General features: G+C 42.1%; 1 protein-coding gene across 1 annotated transcript; it reads right to left on the minus strand.

Annotated features, from left to right (window-relative positions):
- Positions 1-241: 241 nt before the first annotated feature.
- Positions 242-13,755, minus strand: cog2 (component of oligomeric golgi complex 2). Its single transcript, XM_012814328.3, has 18 exons — positions 13,549-13,755; positions 13,007-13,168; positions 12,758-12,823; positions 12,453-12,533; positions 12,205-12,308; positions 11,763-11,871; positions 11,233-11,412; positions 10,761-10,885; positions 8,499-8,625; positions 7,953-8,092; positions 5,149-5,210; positions 4,709-4,860; positions 3,968-4,150; positions 3,000-3,072; positions 2,640-2,782; positions 2,289-2,428; positions 1,580-1,760; positions 242-1,128 (listed from the first exon to the last, which is right to left on the minus strand). Exons 1-18 carry the CDS (start codon positions 13,603-13,605, stop codon positions 1,033-1,035), a joined length of 2,181 nt encoding a protein of 726 aa, XP_012669782.1. The 5' UTR covers positions 13,606-13,755; the 3' UTR covers positions 242-1,032.
- Positions 13,756-14,090: the final 335 nt, after the last annotated feature.

The following is a 14,090-nucleotide window of genomic DNA, read 5'->3' on the forward strand; positions in this document are numbered from 1 at the left end:
TACCTAAGAAAAAGTCTGAAAATTGGTCTACGTTTTCTACTTGCATAATCCACAGAGGAATCATTGGAGCTGCCATACACCATTTGGCTATATGACAGACTTTAAATGGAAAACTAAAATAATGAAGTAAATAAAATAATCTAAAGCATAATCTATTAGTTAAGTATCATGTACCAGAAGATTTAGGGAGAGATAACCCACAGTTTGACTATAGGAGACATCACACACAAAGCAAACCAAATCAGTTGTAGTAAAACTTTTATTGTTAAAGGTATAATCGTTTCATTTTGTAATTTACACAATCTTCATTCTTCACCACTGAAATATCAGTCAGAACCCTTTACCCAGACCCTTGTGGACATGCTGCTTATCAGCAACCCAATGTATATCACTTTCATTCTGAAAGCCTCAGTAGTAACAGTGTAGTCACTGCTAAACCACATCTGGCTCACGGCAATGAGAGAAATAAAAGCTTAAATGAACAATCAGCTGTCCAGGCTGTGAAGAGATAAACCATACAGTTGTCCAGTGTTCATATCAGTTTCCCTTTAGGGCAAAGAAGTTGCAAGAGCAACAAACAGCATCCCAATCAATTTCAGGAGGGGGCCCAAGCCTGAAGTTAAAGGCTGGTGCTCTTTAGTAGTTTAGTTGGAAGAAAATGCCTTTCACACCGTTGGCCCTAAACAGAACATCGGCCGTGCCGAAGACAACTGCAGTGACATGCAGTATAGTGCTGACAGTATTGTTGAGATGACTAAAGAGAAAACGGGGGCTGGACTTCGGCCAAATATTAGTTCTTCAATTTCCCAAGTGACCACGTTGCAGTAACAGGAATAAACAAACAAAAAAGTAGAGACTCCTTATTTTTAAATAAAAAATAACAAATAGGAACAGTCCTGTAGTGTGCTTCATCATCAAAATCATACTCCCGGGATCGTGTTCAGGTCACCATGACCTGGCATTTTGATCAGGCATCTCACAGACGCCTCTTGGTGCCAGTGCAGTAGTACAGAAGAAGGACATCGCTACCTCTCACTCAGCTCCAGCCAAGTCCCTCGCTTCTCGTACCAGATCAAGAAGGGACGAGAACATGGAAATGTCAGTGGGCTCAAGGCCCATCTTCTGGATCTGAAACATACATGAGTAGATAAATGAATAAAGGAGATGAAAAGCATTACAGATGTTCAGACAGTGTAGACTAAAAGAATCTCTCTGAAATGTGCATAAAGGTTATGATAATGGTTATGGGTTAGTCCCAAGATAAGACACGCAGATGTAGATGGAAAAAAAAGACTGACAGTGGTGAATCACTGCTCTAGTCACATCCTTTTACCAGTTGGCATACACCGTTGATTTCTAAAAAATACATGCGAGACCTTGAGTGCCTTCAGTTTCACATGTCAATGAGAGTTTTAAAAACATTCCAAGCAGGAACATTATTGGAATAAAACATAATAGTAATAACAAGGTCTAGGCCACAGTGACTTTTTTCCGGGACTGATACAAAAGGCAAAAGGGCTGAAGCACTCTGAGTCTGTGCCCTGGAATTGGAAATGAAGGCGGTGGGTCTCCATCGCACCTGTTCCCCCAAGTACTCCACGTCCAGAGCCAGCTGCAGGCGGATCTTGCTGTCGTCGCTGGGCCCGCCGTTGTTGCCGGTTGTGCTGGCCGCAGTTGTCTTCCTCGCCTGCTTTAGACGTTTCAGACTCTCCTCCATCTTCCTGACGGAGCTCAACACGTCCGAGATGGTCTCATAGTACCTGCACAGTTATAAGGATGAGACAGAAATGTTTTTTTCCTTTTTAAAATGTAAAGAAATTAGCATTTACAATCTACTTACAACAAACTAACATCAAACATGTCAGTAGATAGATAAAGAGACCTTAAATAAATACATTTTCTAATGCAATGTAATGTACATTTTATAAAGTTATTACTGACATCTGATGTAAAATGACGTAGAAGTGAATCTGGTATCTGGTAGAATTTAACATTAAGACGTGTGCAGTTGAAATCTTCAACATGGAGTAACACAGAGATCAATATTACAAAATAAAATATTCCCTTTATACAGAAACTTTCTGTCCAGTCCCCCGCAACATTTCTAAGCACTTCTGTTGGTTTTCAACACACTAAAAAGACTATTTACAGCACTCCTAGAAAGCTGAAAGCACCCACATTTCTCTGCTCAAAGCCTTTTGGTGTTTGGACGTTTTAAAAAGACTGTTCTCGTTTTATCTGCAGACACGAATTAATCTTTCATGGTCTTCCCTCTCCGGCTGACTTACCTGTGGGTGCAGTCTGAGAGGGTGACTCGCAGCCACTCCTGCATGAGGGCGGCCTTCACCAGGTCCTTCGAGTCACTCACCAGCTGGTGCATCGGCCGCAGGGCATTTTCCATGTAGGCCGACGCCCTTTTGGGCACTTCCTGTCCAATTCAAAAGATGCTTCCGGTCAATTTATGGTTGTGGTGGCAATTTGGGTGGATTTACTCTGGTGCTATGTGTGCGGGAATACACAAACCTTGCGCTTTCTCAGACCCACCCTTTTAAACCAGGGGATTAATAGACTATGTACACTGGAGTCCATTGAAATTTGACTCCACCTTCCTGTGGCTGTGTGAACCAGGTGCAGCTCACCTTATTGGTCCGTCTGTAGAGGCGGGGCACTTCGGAGGCACTTTTGAGGAAGCGGAAGCATCGCTCAGTCAGATGCTGAGTCATACGGGCACTGAGGGTGGGCAGACAGCTGGACAGAGAGGCTTTGGAGTCCTCCAGGGCCTCTGTGATGGACAAACAAACAAACAAACAACACACAATACACTATGTGTATCAGTAATCAGTATGTCAACAGATGTCAACAAAGAAACAGAGATTGTTAAGTACTAAAGTCAACAGATCAAACCAGACTAAACAACCACTAAAGACATCAACTTTTTCTTTGAGAATATGCATAATCCATAACAGCTCTCTGTTATTACTCTGTGATGAAAGACCTACCTGAGACGATGGTGAAGTTTTTAAACCCAATGGCCTCCAGTCTCTCTCTGATCATCTCAGAGATTTGTGGAATCTGGAAAAACATGACAAAACATCCAGATCATCTCAACCTCCAGCTATTTCACCATCAACATCTAGAATATTTGTTTTCCAGAACCCTGAACCCTGCTCTTGCCACGCCCCCTCCGACTACAACTCACCCAGCTGCGTCACATTATTGTATTGATCACCGTCACCCGTCACTCCAGTATTTAAACTCCTCACTCCCCTCACTTTCTTGTCTGGCCTCCTTTCGTAATGGGCTATTCCCTGAAGACTCAAGCTCCAGACCGCTCGAATCCCGTGTTCGTTCACCACTCCCGCACCGACTTCGAGGTCATATATTTTCTCTGCGTTATCTCCCTAGTTCCCGTGTTTTCTTGATCCCTTGTTAGTTTTCCAGTTCGCGTAAATAGAATCTTCTGAGCGTTTATCCCCTTTCGTTTGTGTTCGTTTATACTATTGCCAGTGAACAACGGTTGTGTTCTCCCCGTTTGTTCCCCCTGTTCTGGCTGAATCCAATAAACTCTGTCAACCAACGTCTCTATGTCTCCTGAAGTCTGTGACAATTACATTCAATGCAGGTGGTATCCATATAGTGCAAGCTTCATATGTAAACGCAACTTTAATTTAAAATCAAATCACAAGTGAGACAGAAAGCACTTTGGTGTGCATCAGCATGATAAGAGTAAAATTTGTTAGGATGTAATCAGTAACTACAGCAGGCAACAATTTACTAATCTTCCATCACTACACATGGTCCATGCCATTCCATAGCGTGTGACTACCACAGCATCTCATGTTACACATTGCTTTAGCTGTTTGCATGATGACTGACTTCTGACAATAGAGTCCAATGTGATGTTACTGAAATCTAACAAAATCCTGTTTTATTCATAACTCAGTATCGTCCATATGGACATGGTTACCTGCTCCTGGAGTTTGTCCACATCTGCTGCGATGAAGACCAGCTGTTTGATGGAGAGCGAGGCCGGACCACCGCTTTCACTGTCGGCATCCTGAGACGTGCGGCTGGACGTGGAAGAGGCAGAGCTGGGCAGTGGTCTGACAGGGTCTTTGGGGGTGTCCGTGGAGGGAGTTTTCGTCAGCACCTAGACGCAGAAGGTAAGGGAACAGGAAATTGTCACGTGCGGTCATCCATTTAGGAGGTCATAAATAATTGTTATGACAAACAATTATGATGTCACATGCTATTGTTCACACATAATTGTTGAAGGGAACTACTGTGATGTCACAGAATACTGTTTTGTCAGGAATGCCTGATGCCAGTATGAATGTGAGGTAAGAGATGACTACATTCAGACATGACTTCATAGTGAATTCAGCAAGTGATCAGTTGTAAGAGGGAACCATTTGTATTTATTTCTATCTACAGCCCATTTTGTACCAACAACTAACAATGAGATAAATTGACAGTGAAACAATAAAACCTTAGCTAAAGAAAACTGATGTGATAAGGTCTGTGATGACAGGGATGACTTGGTGTTCCAGAAACTGTGATACAACAGTACTGTGATGTTAAGGGGGATATAGTATTGTTGGAATACAGTGACATCAGTTGACATTTTGATGTCAGGGGCTTGTAGTTTTTGGATCTCTGTTGGGTGGTGTCAGCTATGAGGTTGTCAGTCTGTGAGGTCCAGTCTCACCTCAGTGACAAACTTGGCATAGCGGGAGAGCAGCTGTAACGTGAGTTTCCAGAAACGATGAGCCAGTGGGGGGAGGTAGATCCTCTCTGCCCAGCAGCGACACACACACCCCCACAACACCTGAGACACCTGCAGGTGATACACACTCCCAGCTCCAGAGAGAAGAGAAAGGAGAGGGGGGGTGAACAGATGGAGAAAAATACATACAGTATTTCATTTTCACTTTATGTAACGAAAGTCCTTCTGTCCACTGCTTAACTGCATACTAGGACATATCCCTCATTCAACTAGTTACTAAAAAATCTACACCACAAGTGATTGGACTGATATGATACAAATCAGTATCTGAATAAACTACAGTACTGGTATCCATTTAAGCATGAAACAGAACTTGAGTAGATCCATTGGCACTACTTAGCCTCCATCATTCCATCACTAACCTGGGGCAGCGTCCAGTCCATCACTAATGGCGTTCTCCAAACTGCCTGCAATTTCCTTATATCTGCAACACAGCAAAGGCACACACTGTCAAGAGACAAAGTCTGGGATGAACCGAGGACAACAACAGAGTGAAAAGAGAGAGCATTGATAGTGCTGATGCACAAACTCTTTGGTAGAATATGACGATAGATGCTCTGAGAGAAATTCTCTTCTACCGTCAGGTACTCTGTGTTCTACGACGGTGATTTCAACATGATCTGACTGCATTAAGAAATCATGAAATTTTAAAAGACATTCATGTCTGCCAATTTTTAGCCTATGTGTGTGAAGAACACAACAACAAAAGGGAATTGACTTCTCTGCTAAATGTGTGTTGCCAAAGCTAGTAAAAAAAAATGCTTATTGTACATTTGATCAAACTGTTTGCAAAAAGCCACAGTCACTGACAATGACCTAGTGTATCAACCTTAAGGTCTAGCTATACCATGAATCAGGGCAATTTGTGGGAATGAAGAGGTGAGCGAAGAGTCGGTCATGATATGTTATACAGCTGAAAGCAAAATACTTGAACATCATGCAAAAGTTGCATTGAGCAGGGTTAATTTAACACTGAAGAATCACTATAATAACTTGACCTGTGAACACTACACAGCCATCGGTAAAAGAGAAATGTGCTCAAACTGAAAACCATGTATTTAGTAGAGGACTACCCACGTGTAATGGGTGAAACTAAAGAAATACGGAAAACAAAATAGCAGAAACCAGGTAAAAGGTAAGGAGTAGCTTCAAAGGTTAAATAGGAAGAGCTTAAAAGTAAATAGAACATGTTTACACACGTACAGTACATTACATTACATTACACAAAGGACAGCACATTAATCATGATGGAAAGTAACAGGATTAGGAAAGACATGAGTTGTAGAGCGGTACAGAGAGATGAGGAGATAGAGAGAGAGAAAGAGAGAGAGAGACTATTAGATAACAAAACAAACAGTTGTGTTTGGCTGGACTTTACATTTTGAAATTTGAGCAGTGCAAATCTCTGGTTGACAAACAGAACACGGGCACAGTGAGTACAACCCTGACGTCAGACACCCCTGAGTAACTCCACACCCCCACACTACGCCCTGGCCTTGTAGCACAACCCTGCATAAGCCAGGAAGAGGGAGCTTATTTACGAACAGCAGTTTCTATTGGCATCACGTGTGAAGCAAATTTACAAAGGTAGGGTGATCAGATGGCAGAGAAAATAAACACTCTGAGTGTCATCGCTTTTGCATGGGAACGAGTTCAGAGTCTAAATTTGCCCGGAAGCAAGTCAGAGCTGTAAACAGACGATCGCAAATAGGGAATTACCAGTGAATCGATAAATATTGCCACGTCTCTTCGTATCGCACTCTCAAAGTATCACTCACTGTCACCATCAAAGGGCGCCTCAAGCTATTTGATAGTGGTGTTCAAACAGAATCTCAGATATACACACCAGTTCTGGGAAATCCTTGTCTTATGCATTGATACACTACTACATCTTTATTGACAGGAAGACTCAATATTTTATATCTGCATAATATAGGATGTTAAGAATAATAACTTCTGCACTTACTTAATAATATTATATTATTATAACCTCTTTATTTATCATACATCTCTGATTTTAGTATATATACTCCATCAGTCAGATACATATACTAGATTTAATTACACATAACTTCTATTATGAGAGGTATGGAAAATACTTTCACTAACCGCTGTGCTGAACTGTAAGGGAATCTGAGACTATTCTCAGCAATTTGGGTTTCTCAGAATCACAAGCACAGAAACTACTTCCAGCCAGCCAGCGGCAAATCAATCCTGTCTGCAGCAGGTAATATGTCCACTGTTTATAAAGTGTACAGCGGGCTAACATCCATCTTTTAAAATAGCACCCCATAGGACAGGGCGTACCACACAGATGCAACTCAGGGATATAACCAGGCCTAGCAGGTGCACTGTGTTGGTATTCCAGAGAGTAATAGAGTTGAGTCATAGAGTCCATTCGCAATAAATAATAAAAAAATTAAAAAAACTCAGTATAGGCCCTCCCTGTGGCATTGCTCAATATAGACAGAGAGACAGGAATATTGCATCTATACCGCTCTCTTCTTTCTAGGCGTGAGTGAGCTAGAGGCTTTTTGGAAGGCGTAACCTGAGAAGACAAAAGAGAAGAAAGAAAAACGCTGCCTTCCAGTCAATCCTGCTATCCTGGTGCCAATGCGCCATAGATATAGGGGCTTGCAAAACGATGCCAGATTCCCTCATCTGTATAAGATTACTAACTTATATATTTAAAAGAAGCGGTAGGAGAAATAGAGTGAGCATGAGAAGGAGCGCGTTAGGGAACAGAGTGAGAATGAGATAGAAAGGGATTAGGTAAAAGACAACAAAAGGAAGAGAATATCACCGTCCAGAGTTATGGAGCCATTACAATTACAGTTACTGTCACAGACAAAACTATGTCCTGAGCCAAATTCTGCTTCAATGGAAGCATTTGAATGACGGTCAGTGTACTCTAGTTCAAATCATTGCCCAACCATGCAAGCCCCACCCCAAGATGTTTCCACAGTGAGGTCTGGAACAGAGCCAGATAACAGATAGACGCTGGGCCCGATGTGGGCCTGATGTGGGCCCGATGTGGGCCTGATCTGGGCCTGATGTGGACCTGCAGCTCCACTCCAGATCAGGGCCAGACCTGCTCCAGGCTGAGCTTCAATGTGCTGGAGGCACAGGAGAGAAGAGGCGAAGCACGGAGAGGACCTAAACCCACCTGAGTTGGAAGTAGACGGGCAGGTTCCACTTGTTGTGGAAGCTCTGGTAGGAGGGGTGCACACGCAGTCGCTTCACGCTCGCCTGCGAGCCACACTGCCGCTCGTACTTCCCCACGAAGTCCATAGTGAGGGCGTACCTCTGAGCCATACAGAGCAAAACAAACGGTGAGAAGAGAGGGTCATATTTTTACATTAGACTTCATCAAACATCTTCTACTATCCAAATATATACCAGAGATCCTAACGTTTCTTTATGAGTCTATCAATAAACCCTCTGCATCTGCACAGGCCCCAGAAAGACCTATTGTTCCAGGATGAACATGTAGGTTGTTTTGCAGCCTCTTTGGACAAGCTGATGGTTGGTAGCTACAAATTTTTTGACCATTTCAAGGTTTTTGACCATGTTGTTACTGCTTTCCATTTTGTTTCTTGTGTCTGTTCATGTCTTATCTTCCGTTACGTTTCTGTCATTTATTCTGTTATTCCTATCTGTTTAGTACATTAAGTACATTAAAAGAAATAAACATGTGACATGCGTATCTTACCTCGTAGAACACATCAGGGTTGCCTGGATTGTAAAGGAAAGGGAGCCTCTCCTCAATGCCCTTCATCATCTCAGGCCACACCGAGTTCACCAGGAAGTCATAGCCAGGCACAATGTCAGCTTTGTCACTGGGGAGAGAGAGAGAGAGAGAGAAGAGGGCATTTAAAGTGCAGCCAATGGGATAACACAGGAGGGGGCAGTCAAGCCAGTTCCTACAGGATGTACAGAGCTGACCAGCTGCTTTTTTATCGTGTTTTATGAGGACACAAGCTAACACTGAAATAAATATTTGAACATGATCCACAGTAAAAGTCAACTTGACTAATGAGAGGAAGGTTCCAAAGTACATAAGTACTGCCGTGACAGCGCTTGGCGGTACTTATATATATATAACAACATATTATTATACGATATATAAAATGACAATAAAGGCTTTTCTATTTCTATTCTATTCTATATAGATCAGAGGTCTTCAACCGGGGGTCCGCGGAGGTACTGCAGGGGGTCCGCCAAATTATTTCATCTGAAGCATTTTTTCCCTCTTCCAAAAATGTACAACGTCCAAAAGACTACATAAACATAAACAGGACGTAAAAATTGCTTTCTATTCCTTAAAAATAATACACAGGCTACCCATGAGTCTTCAGGCGATCATATGCACTTTTATGGCACGTTACCTGCCATAACCATACAATTTGAAATAATTGATCGTTTGTAATTTCTCGGAACAAAAGCACCGCGTCAGACACCACTGATGGCGGTTCAGATGATCTACCTTCAGAGGATGCCAACATGAACAGCCAAAAGCGCAAACGGGAGAAGACAGGTAAATATTCAGAGAATTATCTGAAGTTTGCCTTCACCTACAAAGAGACTGATGGTGAAGAATTAGCAGTGTGCGTGGTTTGCTCTTCCGTGCTATCAAACGAAACTATGAAACCATCAAAGCTGCAACGACACTCAAAGACAACCCATGCTCACTTGAAAGACATTTTTTTTTAATATTTCCCGTTTAAAATCTTTTGAGGGCCAGCAGACCTTGATGAGAAAATTAGCCAAAGTGTGCGAGCTAGCTTTAAAAGCCTCTTATCAAGTTGCATTACGTGTCGCTCAGACCAAACAGCCATAGATAATTGCGGAACGTTTAATATTGCTAACAGCTAGTGATATGTGCAAAACAATGTTTGGGAAGGATGAGTACGTAAAAAAACTGAAAAGCATCCCAATGCCCGCCCTATTGAATTGAATTGGCAGCTGATGTGAGGGCACTACTAGTCGCAAAACTCCGAAGGCAGATTATTTTGCAATACAATTAGATTAATCCACCGATGTGTCAAACGAAGCTCAGCTTTTAGCTTTTTTGTGATTTGTCGACCAAAATGAGATGCCGGAGAAATTTCGATTCTGTAAGCAGCTGCCTGGAGGTAAAAAAAAGTTCAGAGATTTTCAAAGTGATCGACAATTTTTTCCATGAACATGATATACCCTGGCCAAAATGTGTCGCGATGTGCACAGACGGTGCAAGAGCCATGTATGACGCACTGCATGCTTCATAGGGAGAATGTCGTTGCCAAAGACATGAATGATGAATTCTCAAACGTCAGATCTCTCACTAGGTATGAGATATTTCATCCATACTTAAGCTTCTCAAGCTACTCAATTCTTTGTCCCTCCCTAATTGAATATAGAGTGACGACTAACTGTAAGGGAGAACAAATGTCAATAATAAACAGAATAAATTGAAACTAGTTGTGTGTCACAGATGATTTGTAATTCTGTTCAAACATGTGTAGGGGAGTGTGTGTGTGTGACTGACACTTAGTTCCAAATAAATTATATGAATATCAGGCCCAAATTTGGGGCGGCGGGGGTGGGGGTCCCTGCTCAGCGTCTCTCTCAGCCAAGGGGTCCTTGGGCTGAAAAAGGTTGAAGACCCCTGATATAGATCATACAGGCATCTCTAGGGGGCGCATCATTGAAAACACAATACCTTTAGGGTTGTGTGAGCAAATTGACTTTCTGATACAGTTCTTAAAGCAAACTGCATTCCCATATCTAACATAACTATTGATTTAACATTTTTTTTTTTAAATACACAGGCTCACTTCAAGTATCTTCTAGACTCACAACTGTTGCTATAACAACCCTAAAATAGGGTTCCTTGAAAGGGACTAACACTCTTTTCGTTTCAACACATGCATCTTTCAGAGGGGATGCAGAGGTCCCCATCATAGATTCCCTCCCACAGGTGAGCTGTACACACCTGGATATGGCTCCTCCGGTCACCTCTCTCAGCAGCCTGCAGTGGTGGGGCACGAACTCCAGCAGCTTAGTGTACATCATCTGCAGCCCGCTGGGGCTGGACTTCACAAACTTCTCCGTTATGATCTGCAGGAGGTGACAGAGAAGGGGGCAATGAGCAAATGTGTCACTGGAATTTACAATGTTAATTGGAGATCACGACAAATTAGGAAGTATGGTAATGAGTACACAATTTCAACAACAGTATGTAAATCCGTCACGTCCATGTGCATTTCATGTGATTTTCATTATCTACTGAGAACACTGACAGATTCCCATATTCATGGATATGCAAGGCTGAGCAGGCCATATTTTCTACACATTTTAATTCATGCATTAATGATGAACAACAATAACTCCTAGAACACATAAAGTAAGGCATCCCTCACTGCGAAATCCAGTTCAATCGTATCTAAATTAACTGCTTGCAGTACCTCATCCATGTAGGGCTTGACCATGACTTGTCCCACCAGGGCCTCTGCGTCCCGGGTCTTGTCGATGGTGGCATAGGTACGCAGGCAGTGCCGCACGATGTCCATATTGGTGGTCTGAAGCCCCTGAATCAGGAGCCCCTCCAGAGACTGCTGGAGCATGGCTGTGATGCCTGCTATCCTCTGGGACAGACACAGCACAACCACAGCACAACTCAGTGCACGTGAACACACGGGTCAGAGTTCAAACCCACAGCAGACTATCCCTACCAGAGTTTGAGATTCAAATGGTTTAGGTGTCCAAATGCCATTGTACAGTGTAAGCACAATATCCAGACATGACAAGGCCAGTCATATTCATTACTAAACTCTTCAGTGCATTTCAGGGTTGTAGTTACTGAACGTTACGGTTAAATGTCTCTTAATAGCCTTTGATGACGATGTTTATGTAAATGGTAAATTTGAACAAATGCTAAACACTAGAGAGAGATGTACATGTTTAAAGCTGTAAAAGTTTTCCATGGGACACTCACTGGCCGCACTTTGTCCAGCAGAGGCATGCCTTTGCTCTGGACTGCATGAAACTGCAGCTGGTTGAACTCAGTGGCAATCCGCTCCAAAATCTGCCCAGCTACAAGAGGGCTACATGTAGATATCATGAAGAAAAGATTAGATGCCGTCACCTTGCACTGCTATGCATACTAGTCATAACATCAACTCATTCTTGACATGTGACAGGGCTCGCACTATTGGTTGTAACTGGATCTGTCTCCGTCTCTGGATCTTCATTTTAGTAATAGCATATTGCTGGCCTTTGGCTTTTTTTGACCTTCTAATTCCATGCTACACAGTCAAATTGTGCTCATTCAAAGTATTTAGAGAACATTTTAACTGACACAGTTTAATGAAGGAAAATAATATGAACTTGATGCAAATATGCTATGTCCGCCAATGTACTCTATCTGATAGCCTTACCTGCTTGTCTCAAGAGAGGTGTGGTCTTTGGAGTTCGGAGAGTGGAGAATCTTTTCAATCTTCTCGACTGATCTCACCACTTGGATAAGCCTCATCACACACATCTACAGCGGAGTGTAACGATAATTACTGACAGTCTTTTTTTATTACCAAATTGGCTTGAAAGAAATTGGGATACAACCAAACTGAGATGTCAACAAAGTCATCAAGTAATCAGAGTCAAATGAAACATTAGGAAGACAGCCAACCTTTTTACTTTGAATATCTTCTTGTTTGGATAACAGGGTGTCTATGGTTTCGATAACTTCGTGGACTGATGTCCTAAGGCTCTGTAAGATGTAGGAGTGACATATGCAGCAGTTATTAGGTGCAATTTATGACTAAACTACAATAAACTAAGATGTTAATTTGCACATATGTTCATGCAATTAGGCTGTTTAATGCCATCATTTATTATCATTTTTTATACTTATTTAGTTGTTTGACATAGCCATGCCCCTCCTCAAATGACAAAAGTAAACATTATAGAGTTGAAAGTGGATAGTAACAGTACCAGCACTTCCTCTCTTAGTTGACCCAAAGGTACTGACAGTTGGTTTAGGGCTTTATCCATTCCAACCTACAAGATAAGCATGAATGAACACAAAACTCAACGAAATTCACTCACACTATAGAAATGCTTGAGATGAAACGCACAATGTCAGAGGTTCTGACTAATGTAAATGAAAACAATCATTTGGTAAGGTTAGTTGGTTTGTAAGGTGACACTATGCCAAAAACTGGAATGGTTCCAGAAACTCACAAGGTTGGTGGAGAGATTGACAAAGTCTGCATAGTCTTTGTTGATAAGCTCAACCATTGCAGTTTTCAGGAGCTTGTAGTAAAACTCCAGGTCTTCACGCATCTCTTCCAAGGAGACACGCTTCCTGCAGTCCGAAACGAACCGATCCACTTCGAAATCATCCTATGACACATGCACAATTAATTTCGCTATAACATCTTGTGTCTACAAGATATGACTAAGTTGTTTATTTCAGGTAGGCGTGCAACATGCTACTGAAAAGCCACTGCATTCCCTCTAAACTATGCTTTTGCACTGACACTTCAGTGACATTCATTCACACACAATTCTGAGTTATCTGACATTTTTTAGATGTTATAGCAACTGCTGAGCAGTAGTTTATGCAATTTAGAATGACATACGCACGTGTTATAGTTGTACAAGGAAGCAGTCAGTTTCAAACTAAAATTAGCTGGATAGCATCTAACGATAATATAAGCTACTGGTCTAGGTGGATTGACGTTAACTTTGCTAGCTTGCTAGCGTGCATGCTTGTATCTTACCTTCATAAATTCGTCTTTGTCAAAACAAAGAGAATCTGGGCCCTTAGGAAGATTCATAGTTCCTCAAGAAACCTGAATCTCTTCAGTATGAAATAAGTTAACGTTTGATATGGCTCCTGGTTTGAACTATGCTACCTCATCTTTTAGGTGTCGGGAAGCAATTTGACTCCACTTCCGCAAACATGGCATAAGCCTACCGACGAGTAAGAACAGGATATTTAGAGAACATGAGGGAGCTGGCGTGCCCTGCTGGGCGCCAGTATTAATGCAGTGTTGGCCAGAGCATTCACAGTGGAGTTCAACTCATATTTTTTTTTACTTTGAGTTATGACTGCAACCCCCTCCCACAGGCTACTGACCTCTCGACCAAGGTCATCTCATACAGTAGGTAGGGAACAGATGGCATAGCGAACTTTGAAATATTAAGGACACAGCGTAGTGACACGCATTGACACCATCAAATCAATCTTCTAAAACATGTAGTCTAGCCAATGTTATTCGGTGTAGGCTACAGACACGGACACTGAGTGAATCATATCTGG

This window comes from Clupea harengus, chromosome 13, assembly GCF_900700415.2.
Source record: "Clupea harengus chromosome 13, Ch_v2.0.2, whole genome shotgun sequence".
NCBI classification, from domain to species: Eukaryota; Metazoa; Chordata; class Actinopteri; order Clupeiformes; family Clupeidae; genus Clupea; species Clupea harengus.

Excerpts from the sequence above, each read along its gene's own strand:
- cog2 (XM_012814328.3), bottom strand. The coding sequence starts at position 13,605 with ATGAATCTTCCTAAGGGCCCAGATTCTCTTTGTTTTGACAAAGACGAA. Across the intron at positions 5,211-7,952 it reads CCCGTCTACTTCCAACTCAG|ATATAAGGAAATTGCAGGCA; the intron begins GTGGGTTTAGGT and ends GCTGTGTTGCAG. Across the intron at positions 4,861-5,148 it reads TGGACTGGACGCTGCCCCAG|CTGGGAGTGTGTATCACCTG; the intron begins GTTAGTGATGGA and ends TTCTCTCTGGAG.